General features: G+C 45.6%; 1 protein-coding gene across 1 annotated transcript in view; it reads left to right on the top strand.

The window, feature by feature from the left end:
* Positions 1–14,209, top strand: part of LOC125302784 (integrin alpha-11-like) — a 62,874-nt gene that overhangs the window by 42,494 nt on the left and 6,171 nt on the right. Inside the window, exons 11-21 of the mRNA XM_048256104.1 lie at positions 5,404–5,548; positions 5,929–6,077; positions 6,702–6,845; positions 7,303–7,506; positions 9,295–9,425; positions 9,535–9,701; positions 10,734–10,870; positions 12,467–12,577; positions 12,821–12,906; positions 13,058–13,262; positions 13,743–13,841. Of these exons, the coding sequence (XP_048112061.1) occupies positions 5,404–5,548; positions 5,929–6,077; positions 6,702–6,845; positions 7,303–7,506; positions 9,295–9,425; positions 9,535–9,701; positions 10,734–10,870; positions 12,467–12,577; positions 12,821–12,906; positions 13,058–13,262; positions 13,743–13,841 (1,578 nt within the window). The remainder of the gene's footprint in view (positions 1–5,403; positions 5,549–5,928; positions 6,078–6,701; positions 6,846–7,302; positions 7,507–9,294; positions 9,426–9,534; positions 9,702–10,733; positions 10,871–12,466; positions 12,578–12,820; positions 12,907–13,057; positions 13,263–13,742; positions 13,842–14,209) is intronic.

Here is a 14,209-nt window from a genome sequence, read left to right as displayed (position 1 = left end):
CCCCCTCTAAATGTGTTTGAGTAATAAGCTCAGATTTCAAGTATTGCAGTGTGACATTGTTGTGATAACGGCTTTTGTGCGAAGTAAAGGTACTGTAATTTCTTATTTTGTACGAACAGTGATTAAAAGGGCACGTAACTGTCTCTTTGTTTCCAAGATGTTTCCCAAGATGACCCAAGTACTGTTTTACAGTGACTGTATTATTGAAGTCACACAATTGACAGTTAATTCTAAGGGTTAACCCTCCATGTTGTGGAAGTTCATGTTCCCTTAAATGCTTATTAAGGGATTCCTGTGATCGGAAAACTAGAGGACAGTCACTGTAGATACAGGGCAAAGGACAATTTCTTCCATAATGCCCATGAATGGTTCTATAATGTTCAATTATTCGTTTGCGATTTCCTGAGTAGTAGGTACACAACTTACAAGTCCACCGCATTCACGTTTGTAACTTGATCTTGTACACCTGAAAAAAGATAAGTAAGAAAGAATTAGGATGGAGATATTGCATGATAGTTTAATAAGCATGTTATATTTTCCTCAAGCAAACAACAAAATAGCACTGTATTACCCCCATGCTTTCTACTAGGAGGCGACCAGTGTTGAGCATGAACTAGTTCATTTTTCTATTAACTTTTAACTGAACTTAACATATTGTGATACTCCGGACACTCTATATTAACTAAATAAATTGAACTGACTCCCAGAGTTCCTCGGCTTCTAAACAAAACTGTTAATGAACTGAACATGAACTAGTTCAAAACTGAATTGGTGAAATATGAACGTCAATTCGTTAATTTGTAACTTGCACAACACTGCAGGCGACCCTATCGGTTGAGGGTTGAGCGTGTGAAGTGGCTGAAATGCATGTCACATGGCGAATAGGAGCCCCGCTATCCCACTCTGAAGTACACCGAGCGTCATGTTTCAGGGCTAGCTAGCCGTGTCCTAAAGAAAGCTAACCGCAAGCAAACTAAATAAACGGTCTCCTGCCCTGGGCTTAATGATTTCTCCTTTCGAAATCGTTCGACGAATAATGTCTAGGGCAGCTAACTCGGTCTGCTACGCTGTTAGCTATACTGTGAATTTCAGCCAGCAAGTTTTGCGGTTACGTTTTCAATAAACGGGGCAACACGGACGACAATTTCATCAAGTAAAAAACGTAAAACATGTAAAATATTACTTGCAAGTTAACCTTTACACTCACCTTGCAAAAATACGATGATGGGGTATCAGTCTGATGTTGTTCCACCATCCATTTCATCTGCACCGACCGAAAGAACGCTCGCCAATAAGCCACTACATGATGACGCAAGACGCAAAACGTGCTACACGTGATGCTGCACAAATTGGCAGTAGTCAACTCAACTTGACATTTATTATTAACATAACATGGCTTTTCATTGAGTGAACTTCCATGTAGTTGAGACGTTTTCAATTGATTATTTTAAGTTAAAATGACTTTTTGCACAAATCTGTGTTGTATTGAAAAGGAAAAATTAGTTATGAAAACAAACAAGCAACATTGGGTTTTACAGTGTATAAATCGTCTTGTAAGTAAACTACCAGTGCTTTTTCAAAGTTCTCAATGTCTCGTTTTAAATGTCAGGGCCCTCGGAAGTCTACCAATGAAGTGTGGAGATACATTGAGCCTCGTAAATGGGTGTAAAACAGTGATTTATTTGCATGGCCAGCCCGATGCGAAGCACCACTATTGAAAAAGCTGTTGGTAGCATCGGCTAACTAGCCCAGATTTTTGGAGTGCAGGGGACAAGCTGAGATGGGCTATGAGACATACGTTCACACTCAGTATCATGTTTCAATACACTTTAGGTCAATATCACACCGGAATTCTCCTTTAACATTTGCACAGAAGTTAGTGCAATTCTCAAAACAGTTCGCAAAACAATTCGCAAAACCTAGTGGATGACCTGCAAAAGCACGTCACTTGCTCAAAATGGATAGTCCATTCCTCAAAAGCAGGTATTCATGTCAATGAAACTGTCAGTGTCATCAAAATGAGAAGTCTTGACACCATCGTTTATGAACAAGATAGTCAAATGGCTTTGTCATGTTTTCATTATGACAGTTCTCTCAGTGTTTTCCAATGCAAAAAAAGGTCAGAACTCGGTGACACTACCTGAACATGCTCAAGACAGCACTATACAGTACTTGTACAGCCATTTGAAAACTACAGTAAAGTTACACATTGCTGTAGTTAGGCGAGTAAGTGAGTACAAGACACTGAATCCATACATTTTAACTGTATGCTCTTTGCAATTCTACAGCACTGTGACAGAATTTGATAACTAGTTCAACAATTTTGTATGTAATGACTCAAGCAATGAAATGAAGACTATTAGTTTTATTGGGAACGACTATTCAGCATTCATAAGTATAGTTCATTTTGACTGACATGACATAAGCAAATCATAATGTTAAAAAACAGCAGAGAATTGTATGAAAGCAACTGATACATGTCCAAAAGTATTTGCAATTTGTTCAGAGGAAGGAGAAATTGCTACTATGATGTGCACAAATGACTAAATGTTGTGGAGGTTGAACTAATAGTTATGAGAATTTTCATTCTGATCTGAAAAAAGCACCAAAGCGACTGAGAAAAACTGTAACAAATTACTAATGATGGACCTTACACCTAGGGAGAGGGAGGTGTAAGGTCACAACTTAGCGCTAAGTCCTGACATACAGGATGGGGTGGGATACATGTAGACAATTGTCATATTGCCGTTACGAGCTAACACCATGCATTTCTAAGGAGGATTCTTAGTGACCAGTGCTTTCTTCCCCAGTGACCTTTGAGCAAAGATACTTCAGTTTACAGTAACAAGATGAAGCATATCAGGATTTGCCATTGGAACAAACTGGTACCTACTTCCGATTCCTAAATTGGCGTCCATAAACGTTTCTCTGAATAAGCAATAAGAGAAGATAAATATAATTTTGTATACCGTTTTACTGTCATTGCTTGTGTGTGATGCCAATTAAACACTCTTTTGAACATGGAATAAATAATTCATTTTGCATGTTAACCTAGCTAGCTAAGTTACAGTAAGCACAAGAAACGGTTGTGAATGGGAACGGATAGTTATGTTCGTTAGCTTGGTGTAGCTAAGGACTTGTATGGAGTGTTTCTTGTGCCACTACAAACTGAATCTGATTTTTTGTATGCTATGTTTTGAATTTGAGCAATTGTATTGAAAAAAAAATCTATTTGGAAATTTAATTCATTTAGTATTTTGAAGTTTGTAACTAGACCCCAAGGCATGGCCGCAGGCGTTCAGTGTGGCGAAGTTGACCCACCTGAAGCCCCTGGCACACTGGCCTGAAGCCAGTTGATGCAGGGACAGGGTCAGGCTGGAGACTAGCAACCTCACAAACAAGGTCACTGGTGGGAACAAGGAGGGACTGCAGATTTCTACCCAGACCTGAAATCTGGTTTGCCAAGGTAACCATTCCTGGAACCTCTGCTTTGAAGAAATTGTTCTCTCCATTAGGGAACAAATGGCATGCCAGCACTCCAAATCAGTGGATCTTACCAGTTCCGAATTAAGCCTGCTGAGGGTGTACTCAGCCTGGCTTAACTCCTCCATGCGGGCATTATAGTCTGGTTCCATCTTTGGTCAGTTCGTACTGTCAGAGTTGGAAGGACAGGACCCAAGACTCTTCTAGGCCGAAGTTCAGACAAACACACTTTATTATGAATCTACAACTTATAACCTTACAAGCTTACAAACCTACAAACAAACATGACTGACAGGACAACAAGAGAGACGGAAAGAGGAACAGAGGGGTGTAGAAATGCACAGACCAATTAACAGAAAGCCAAAGGACTGGACAAGACCAACAAGACAATAACAGGGAACAGGTGAGAGCAGAAACGTAGGGAAACTAACGACACAGGAAGTGCAGACCAAATAAGGGGTGGGCGGTGAGAAAGACACATGACAGACAGGTAAACACAGAGCTCATGAGAAACAGCAACAAGCACAAAACACAAAACAATATACAAAATGCCCACCATGGTGGCACAAAGGCAGTCATTCCCTGCAGGATCCTGACACGTTCACACAAAACTCAATCTATTTTAAGGGACTTATGACATCTCATAGTCTTTCCCACAGTGCTCTTCTCATATACAAGCCTCTGCAGAGGGTCTTATTATATCTTATTCTGGTCTCGGAAGAAGGAATTATTCTGCATATAAGGGGCCTTCAACATATCAGCATTTGTGCCCCAAAACCTTTACATAACTACCCTAAACACCTGCAGGTTCAGTAGTGAACACTTCAGTGGTCTTCACATTATGCTTGATGGAATCTTGATGCCATCGAAGGCCTTCTTTAAAACTGCCAAAACACACAGATGCACACACACCATACACGCTATAAGTCGCAAACACACAGACCACTTATGAAGAAATGCACACATGGATCCATCAGAGGAGAGTAGGGAGAGGAGGAGGAAGGGAGAAGAGGGGGGAGAAGAAGAGAAGAGGGGGAAGAAGAGGAGGGGAGAAGAAGAGAGGAGGAAGGTTGGAGAAGAGGGGAAAGGAGGATGAGGAGAAGGAGGGGGTGAGGGGAAAGGAGAAGATGAGAGGGGGGTAAGAAGGGAGTGTTCGAGAGATGAGTGAAGAGAAGGCTTTTATGGAGCCATTACACAATGGAACAGTGGGTTTTACAGAGTGCAAATGACCTCAGACCAAAATAGCAAAAGTCAGTTAGACATAATATTACCAAGACAACCACAGGGGTGTCGGCATATATTCCCCTGCATCTCAGAGAGCCAAACACCAACAATCACCTATATTACAAACACAGCAAACTAACGGACTAACTACAGAACAAACACTTCTAATATCAACACCAGCAAACTACAGAACAAACACCTCTATTATCAACACCAGCAAACTACAGAACACGCACCTGCATTATCAACACCAGCAAACTACAGAACAAACACCTCTGTTATCAACACCAGCAAACTACAGAACAAACACCTCTGTTATCAACACCAGCAAACTACAGAACAAACACCTCTGTTATCAACACCAGCAAATTACAGAACAAACCCGTATTACAAACACCAGCAAACAAACACCTCTGTTATCAACACCAGCAAACTACACAACAAACACCTCTGTTATCAACACCAGCAAACTACAGAACACGCACCTGTATTGCAAACACCAGCAAACTACAGAGCAAAGAAACTACTGAACAAATACCTCCATTATAAATGACAGAAACTGCAGCACAAACACTTTTATTTCAAACAAATTACAGCACAAACAATTTTTAATTTAAAGTGGTTACATCAAAACACAGTATTGTGTGTTTGTGTGTATACGCGTGTGTGTGTGTGTGTGTGTGTGTGTGTGTATAGGACGGGGTGCTGGTTGGAGCAGTGGGAGCGTATGACTGGAATGGGGCGGTTCTTAAAGAGACGGCTCATGGGAAAGTGATCCCTCCCAAGTCCTCCTACAGCTACGAGTTTCCGGAGAGCTTGAAGAACCATGGGGCCTATCTTGGTAAGAAACACACTCATACACACACACACATGTGGCCTACCTCAGTAAGACACACACTCACTCACACACACACACACAAACACATCCTACCTCGGTAAGACACACACACACACACACACACACACACACACGCACAAACACATGGGGCATACCTCGGTAAGACACACACTCACACACACACACACAAACACATGGGGCCTACCTCAGTAAGACACACACACACACACACAAACACACACACACACGGGGCCTACCTCGGTAACACACACACACACACATTCGGCCTACCTCGGTAAGTCACACACACACAAAGACATGATGTGTGATGTTCCATTTGAAATGATTGCTTGTAGATTGACCTCTGACCTTTGCATGGCTAGGTTACACAGTCACGTCAGTGGTATCAGCTAAACATGGCCGTTTGTACGTATCTGGGGCACCACGCTTCAACCACACTGGGAAAGTCATCATATTCACCCTGCAGAATGATGGGAACCTCACCATTCTGCACTCTCTTAAAGGACAGCAGGTAAATATCATCACATTCTGCACTCTCTTAAAGGACAGCAGGTAAATATCATCACATTCTGCACTCCCGTAAAGGACAGCAGGTTAATGTCATCCCATTCTGCAAGCACACAATTGACCCTGAACCCATCTCAATCATGTACACTTACAGTAAACAACTAACCCAACCCAGAGCTCATGAACACACACAGCAGTCATACACGTCCATAATCAGACCTCCAGGTGAGGTCAGTCATACACGTCCATAATCAACCCTCCAGGTGAGGTCCCGATGCCCTGGTGTGCTCCTGTTGCTGTTAATGAGTCAATGGCCCTCATTTACCAAACGTGCGTACAACATGAAACAGGCGCACACTCATTTCCACCCAAAGCATTGCATTTATCAATTTGTGCGTGAGTGATGGCTACGCTCAAATCTCACCTCAAGTCTCAACTTGTGTACATAAGTTTTTGAGTCTGAAGTCTTATGGTGCATCATAATAAATCTTGCGCTCAGATCGGTGCTGGTTTCTATGCTCGATTGATAAATGAGGGCCGATATTAGGTGCAGCAGTAAAATGCTGGACATCATTGGATATCCTCATGGGTCAGCTGGCTGTTTTTGTTGACTGTCTGCCTCCTGTAGATTGGGTCATACTTTGGCAGTGAGATTGCTCCACTCGACGTCGATGAGGACCAAGTGACAGACTTCCTGCTGGTGGCGGCACCCATGTTCTTTAGCGAAGGCTGGGAGAGGGGCAGAGTGCACGTGTACAAAGTCACGGAGGAGGTGAGAGTGCACGTATAAGAGTGCACGTGTTCTGAGTCACGGAGGAGGTCAGAGTGCACATGTTCTGAGTCATGGATGAGGTCAGAGTGCACGTGTACAGTCACATAGGGGGTGACAGTCACATAGGGGGCCATGAGAGTGCATGTATAGTCACAGAGGGATGCACGTGTACAGTCACAGAGGGGATGAGAGTGCATGTATATGAGAGTGCACGTGTACAGTCACAGAGGGCATGAGAGTGCACGTGTACAGAGTCATAGAGGGCATGAGAGTGCATGTATATGAGAGTGCACGTGTACAGAGTCACAGAGGAGGTGTGACTCTACATCATATTTAACAGAAGAGGTTAGAGTGTGTGAGTCTCTCTATTCTGCTGAGCCTGCACAGACATCCTCACCTAGATTAATTTATCAGCTAGTTCCCGTCTGACCCGTCCTCTCCTCTCCTCCCTCTTCAGACCCGGTTCTTTCTGGTGGGCTCACTGGAGGTGGCCGAGCGTGCCGAGAATCGCCGCTTTGGTTCTGCGCTGGCGTCGGTGCCGGACCTGAACGGGGACGGCTACAGTGAAGTGGTGGTGGGAGCTCCTCTGGAGGACGACCACCGGGGAGCCATCTACCTCTTCCACGGCCGAGCTCACGGGCTTCACCCCACACACAAACAGGTACAACCACACAACATACAGCCCACCCCACACACAAACAGGTACAACCACACAGCATACAGCCCACCCCACACACAAACAGGTACAACCACACAGCATACAGCCCACCCCACACACAAACAGGTACAACCACACAGCATACAGCCCACCCCCACACACAAACAGGTACAACCACACAACATACAGCCCACCCCACACACAAACAGGTACAACCACACAGCATACAGCCCACCCCACACACAAACAGGTACAAGTACACAACATACAGCCCACCCCACACACAAACAGGTACAACCACACAACATACAGCCCACCCCACACACAAACAGGTACAGCCACACAACATGGGGGCAGCTGTGGCCTACTGGTCAGCGCTTCGGACTTGTAACCGGAGGGTTGCCGGTTCGAACCCCGACCAGTAGGAATGGCTGAGGTGCCCTTGAGCAAGGCACCTAACCCCTCAAGGTTCCCGAGCACCGGGATTAGTGTGTGCTTCACCTCACTCTGTGTTCACTGTGTGCTGAGTGTGTTTCACTAATTCACAGATTGGGATAAATGCAGAGACCAAATTTTCCTCACGGGATCAAAAGAGTATATATACTTATACTATACTTTACTATACATACAGCCCACCCCACACACAAACAGGTACAACCACACAGCATACAGAGCATGTAGCTCTGATGCTGTGTATAGCTAGGATTTTACATACTGCCCTGATGCTAATTTATCTATAAATGACAGAAACATCTGTCTGTCTGTGTGATTGGGTGTGTGTTTTTCACATATCTGTCGAACCGTTCATCTTACTGATTGCTAAGAGGACGAGTGAGTACAGTGCCAAGTTTGACGTTACTTGGAATATATTGGTTAAAGAAGCACACATTGGCTTTTGCCACTCTACTGTAGCTACTCCTCCTCTCACACAGCACTGGAGAGTGTGTGTGTGTGTGTGTGTGTGCACGCACTACTGTAGCCACTCCTCCTACAGGAGAGTACAGGTGGGTTTTGAGCCTGGATTTAAAAGGTGGCAGCTGATTCCACAAGCGTGGAGCAACAACTGTGAAGGCTCTGTCGCCTTTTTGCCTTAACTGAAAGCGGGGTATGTGGATGTAACCTGCGCGATTCAGCCCTGCACACGCCCGGACTCGAACCCGCGAACAGCAGCACCTCGGATCGGGAGGCGAGCGTGCTGACAGTTGAGCCAATAACCCAGGCTACTGGCTCGCATGCCAGCAGCACTCTTGAGGCGTCGGGGAGTGAGGTTTACCAATGTTCCACAAGCACAGCTAAGCTAGCTCACATCCGTTACATGGAGAAGGCCTTTGTTGCCAGATCTAAGAGACCTGAGGGCTGAATGGGGCTGTAAGGTCAGAGATGTAGATTGGGGCCAGACCATTTTGTGCTTTAAAAACCATTAACATAATCTTGAATTGGATCCTGAAATGGACTGGGAGCCAGTGAAGGGAGGCTAAGACTGGGGTAATATGCTCCAGTTTTTTAGTGCCAGTTTGCAGCTTTACTACTGCATTCTGGACTATCTGAAGGCGTGACAACAGTGATTGAGAGAGACCTAGGGAGAGGGAATTGCAGTAATCAAGCGGTGATGCTAGCAGATAGCAGATTTGATAAACAGCAGATTTGATAAGAGGTTTATAAAGTGTGGCTGTGTGTGTTTGTGCGTTTGTGTGTGTGTTGCTGTGTGTGTTTCTGTGTGTGTGTGTGCCTGTGTGTTTGCGGCTGTGTGTGTTTGTCTGTGTGTGTGCCTGTGCTTGATGTCATCCCCAGAGGATCGCTGCTGTAGACGTGGACCCAGGCCTGCGTTACTTCGGCTGCAGCATCCATGGGAAGATGGACGCGAGTGGAGATGGGCTGGTGGATCTGGCTGTGGGCTCCCTTGGTGCTGTGGTGCTACTGTGGTGGGAATCGCCATGCACACTCACACCTCACTGACTCTATGGCATAGGAAACAACTGTATAAAAACAGAACATGTGTGTGTGTGTGTGTGTGTGTTTTTCTTTTCCCAGGTCCCGCAGTGTCATCCGTGTGCACCTAAGTGTGAGTTTTGAGCCTTCAAAGATTAACGTGTTCAACAAAGACTGCCGACGGGCAGGGAAGGACGTGACGTGCATGGCTGCCATTGTGTGTGTGAGGGTTACAGCACAGACCCCCATGCCACCGACACTGGGAGCAGGTCTGTTCGCGCCACGGACATTTACGCAGTCCCAGAAAAACCTGACTTATGTCATAGTTTCTATAAATCAGTTTTGCTATGAAAAGTATTTTCAAATTGTCCTCAAGTCTTAATAACTTAGCTAATCAATAACTTGGCTTATCCAAGCCCCCTCCTACTGTGTGTGTGTTGTGTGTGTGTATGTGGAGTGTGTGTTTGTGTGTGTGGAGTGTGTGTGTATGATTGTTGTGTGTGTGGATAATTCCTGTCAGATGTGGCTCAAGGGGCTACGACACCAGGGTCAGGGAAAACTCTTTCAAGTCCGTCACACACACACACACACACACACACACACACACACACACACACACACACACACACACACAGAGCCATGGAAACCGTCTTAAAGTGTGTGAGCCCCCCCCCCCCACACACACACACACACACACACACATACACACACACACACTCCTTGCATCTGGTTTACATCAGACATGTGTGCACACACACACACTCAGAAGGAGGGCAGGGAGAAAGGGTGAATGAGAGGAAGAGGGAACTTTATTGTCACTGCACAAGTACATTATCAGTACGAAATGCAGTTGACATGGGGACTCTCTCAGGTCCTCATATTCCTCAGTAGACTCTCTCAGGTCCTCATATCCCTCAATAAACTCTCTCAGGTCCTCATATTCTTCAGTAGACTCCATCAGGTCCTCATATCCATCAGTAGACTCTCTCAGGTCCTCATATCTGTCAGTGGACTCTCTCAGGTCCGTATGTGCCTTAGTAGCCTCCTGAGCTTAAGCTACATGCCACAACAAATCAATTTGAGTCCCAATGAAACCTTAACATGTAAAATATGTCCTTCCTCCGCATCGCTGCCGGCTTCTCCTTCACGTGTTCTCTCTGGAGATTCACATAATCCAGACCAAAGCCACAGAGGGCTAACTGAAACCTACTGCTGCTGCTGCTTTATAAAGTGTGTGTATATAGATGAGCAGCCGATTTCTGAAGTGTGTGTGTGCGTGTGTCTGTGTGTGTGTGCTGCAGCTCTGAGGAGGAGTGTGTATATAGATGAGCATCGATTCTCCCCCAGGGCAATGCTGGATGATTTAGAGCATCTCCACTCCAACATCACTGTGCTCCCGGACATCCAACACTGCCAACAACTCCACTTCCACGTGCAGGTGGGCCTGTTGGATATGTGTGTGTTTGTGTGTGTGTATACGTATCAGTCAATCAAGCTTTATTATGAAAATTCCATGGCTTCCTTCCTTGTCTGGTATCGTCAAATCAGCAGGCGCATTCAATCGAATCAGTGCTGTGCAGATCTGGCTAAACGTAAGGCATGGTTGTATTGAAAGATTCAACCAGATTTGCGCAGCGCTGCATGATCGAACGCGCCCGCTGATTTGATGATACTGGACCAGGGAGCCATGGAGTTTTCTTCCTACAGATACAGGTGTTTTAATAAACTCCTGGTACACTTACTAAGTTATTGATCCTTCATTGTATGTGTAGGGGCCCTATTCATACTACTGCAGAAGTATGGTGCTATTTTGAGCATGATAAGTGGTTAAAATCCTTTTGGCAGCCTGCCCTAAGCACTGCCACTGTCAGCCTATTGGCTGGAGGCGCTGGAGCCGGTCAAACTCGGTACTCCTTCAGGTTGAAATCGCTCCGGAATTACGCTTTAACAATGGGACTATGAGGGCTGTATGCTAACCGTGGGACTATGAGGGCTGTATGCTAACAGTGGGACTATCAGGGCTGTATGCTTGTAACGGTGCGGTTGCCCGTTACGGCTACAGTTTATTTCATACGGGAGCTAAATACAAAGAACGGACAACGTGATTTACAAACACATTTTGTTTGCACACACGAACACGAACGGCATCCAGCATGGTTGCAGCAACTGCAAACCACAAACGCATACAGGACAATATAAGCCTTACTTTCAGGGTGGCCAACTGAAGGTTGAGGGAACACAGACATTCAGCAAACTTTTCATTGTGTCGGACAATAGCGCTTCCTGGTCTGGGGACGGAGAAAAGACCCGACGGAAAGTCGCAAGGAACATTATACGTTCGTGGAGTGTGACTTACTGCACAAGCAGAGGTCAAGTGTGCAGGGCAAGAGGGGTGTTTGGGACGTTCTGGTTATGTATGCTATGTATTAGGTTATGAAGTTAGATAATAGGATTGCCTTGTTATGAAACTGTGGGTTTTATGGTATGGAATGTATTATTGGATATTTATATGGAGAAGATGTGTTTTGTTAATTAATTGATTGATTGATTGATTGATGGTGCATTGGTTTAGTCGGCAGAGTTAAATTCTCTGGTGGGACTATGGTTGAGAGCAGAAGGAGGTAGAATGGTCTGAGGTGAGCAAGTGATAGCCCCTGCTAATAGGCCTAACACTCGTTTTGTGATTTGCAGCAGTTTGCCCTATGATTGAAAAGGGTTGTCAAAGTTAATTTGATATATTTTGGAAGCTCATTGATTGATTTGAGATTATTGTTTGGAGTTTGGTTTTTCTTTTCTTTTTCCGATTTTCTTCATACTGGTTCATGCATGCAGCTGCTAAGGTGGAAATAAAAACCTGGCTACTTTTGAGAAACATCACCACTGTCTCCTGTTTCCATCACCGCAACGCCATCCAGATCACAATGCTAACCGTGGGACTATGAGGGCTGTATGTTAACAGTGTGGAACTATGGGGCAGCAGTGATTAACACTGGGACTATGGGGGCTGCAGGCTAACAGTGGTTTGTATTTGCAGGAGACTTCAGATTATGTGCGTCCTGTGATCTTCACTATGGAGGTAGTCCTGCAGGACCCAGACCATGGCCCTGTCATAGATGAAGACTGGCCAACTACTCTACGAGTGGAGGTATGGACACACACACACACACACACACACACACACACACACACATACACATACACACACACACATTGGTCTGGTCCACCTGCTCATCTTACACTTGTTCTCTTCTTCCATCTCTCTCTCTTCATCTCCTCCTCTCTCTCTCCCCCCCCCATCTCTCTTCCTCTCTCTCTACACCTTTCTCTCGCTACTTCTCTCCTCCTCTTTCTCTCTATACCTCTCTCTCTCCTCCTCTTTCTCTTCCAGCTGCCCTTCTGGAATGGATGTGAAGAGGATGAACACTGCATTCCCAACCTCATCCTGCACAGCCACACTGACCTGCTGGACCTCCAGTAACACACACTTTCACACACACACACACACACACACACACACACACAGACTCACACACTTTCTCTCTCTCTTTTCTCTCCCTTTCTCTCTCTCTCTCACACACATACACACTCTTCCCTCCCTGTCTCATTGTGCTGTGTGTGTCTGCAGGCAGTTCTGCAGCCAGAGGAAGTGCTCTGGCTGTATGGTGTGTGAGCAGCAGGGGGCGCTACAGGGCGCGGAGCGTGTGATGGAGGCCACCCGCAGGCGCATGTTTGTGGATGCTCGTCTGGAGAACCGCGGGGAGAACGCGTACGGAACCACTCTCAGGATCTCCTTCAGCCCCAACCTGGCCTTCTCCAGTCTCGTGCTCAAGGTGTCTGTCTGTACTGCCATTCAGCACTGTACATCTGCTGTCTGTACTGCACACTAACACAGTCCATTCGCTGTCTGTACTGCCATTCAGCAACATTATATCTGACGTCTTTACTGCCCACCAACACAGTATTGCCATTCAACACCATACAGTGTGCAGTGTACGCATACGTGTGCAGTACAGACGTCAGCTGTACTGCACACCAACACAGTCCATCTGCTGTCTGTACTGCCATTCCGTATTGTCCATTTTCTGTCTGTACTGCACATGAGCATGAGATGAGCTCCATCTGCAAGGCTGAGGCTCCACCAAGGACTAATCTCAGGGAGGCACTAAAACCAAACTGTGTGTGTGTGTGTGTGTGTGTGTGTGTGGGTGGTGTATGTGTATGTGTGTGTGTGGGTGGTTTTTGTGTGTCTGTGTCTGTGTGTGTGTGTGTGTGTGTGTGTGTGTGTGTGTGTGTTCTGTCCCACATTCCAGGGTTCCTCAGACATCCAGATCGACTGCTACAGTAAGTCAGACCGAAGCCACCACAGAATCTGCAATGTCAGCACGCCCTTCATGAGGTCACAGAGTCAGGTGAGTGTGTTCCTCTTCATGAGGTTGTAGAGTCAGGTGAGTTTGTCCCTCCTTATGAGGTTTTAGAGCCAGGTGAGTTTGTTCCCCCTCATGAGGTTGTAGATTCAGGTCAGTTTGTTCCCCTCATGAGCACAGACATCCTGCAAACCAACGGCTGGTGCTGCTGGTACTGCTGACCAAATTTATCATGGTGAATCTAAGAGCCTGCTTTAGACTCGGACATCTGAAAAGGCTTTGGATGGATCACTGCACCTGATCATACAATCATTTATTCAGTCCATCATCAATGGGACATAGCAGCCAAATGTCACAGACACAGATTACAGTTTCTACCATATGAGAGGAAACATTTGCACTCACATTCCTGT

Source organism: Alosa alosa, chromosome 11 (assembly GCF_017589495.1).
Source record: "Alosa alosa isolate M-15738 ecotype Scorff River chromosome 11, AALO_Geno_1.1, whole genome shotgun sequence".
Taxonomy (NCBI): domain Eukaryota; kingdom Metazoa; phylum Chordata; class Actinopteri; order Clupeiformes; family Clupeidae; genus Alosa; species Alosa alosa.
This window is presented reverse-complemented; position numbering and strand designations above follow the sequence as displayed.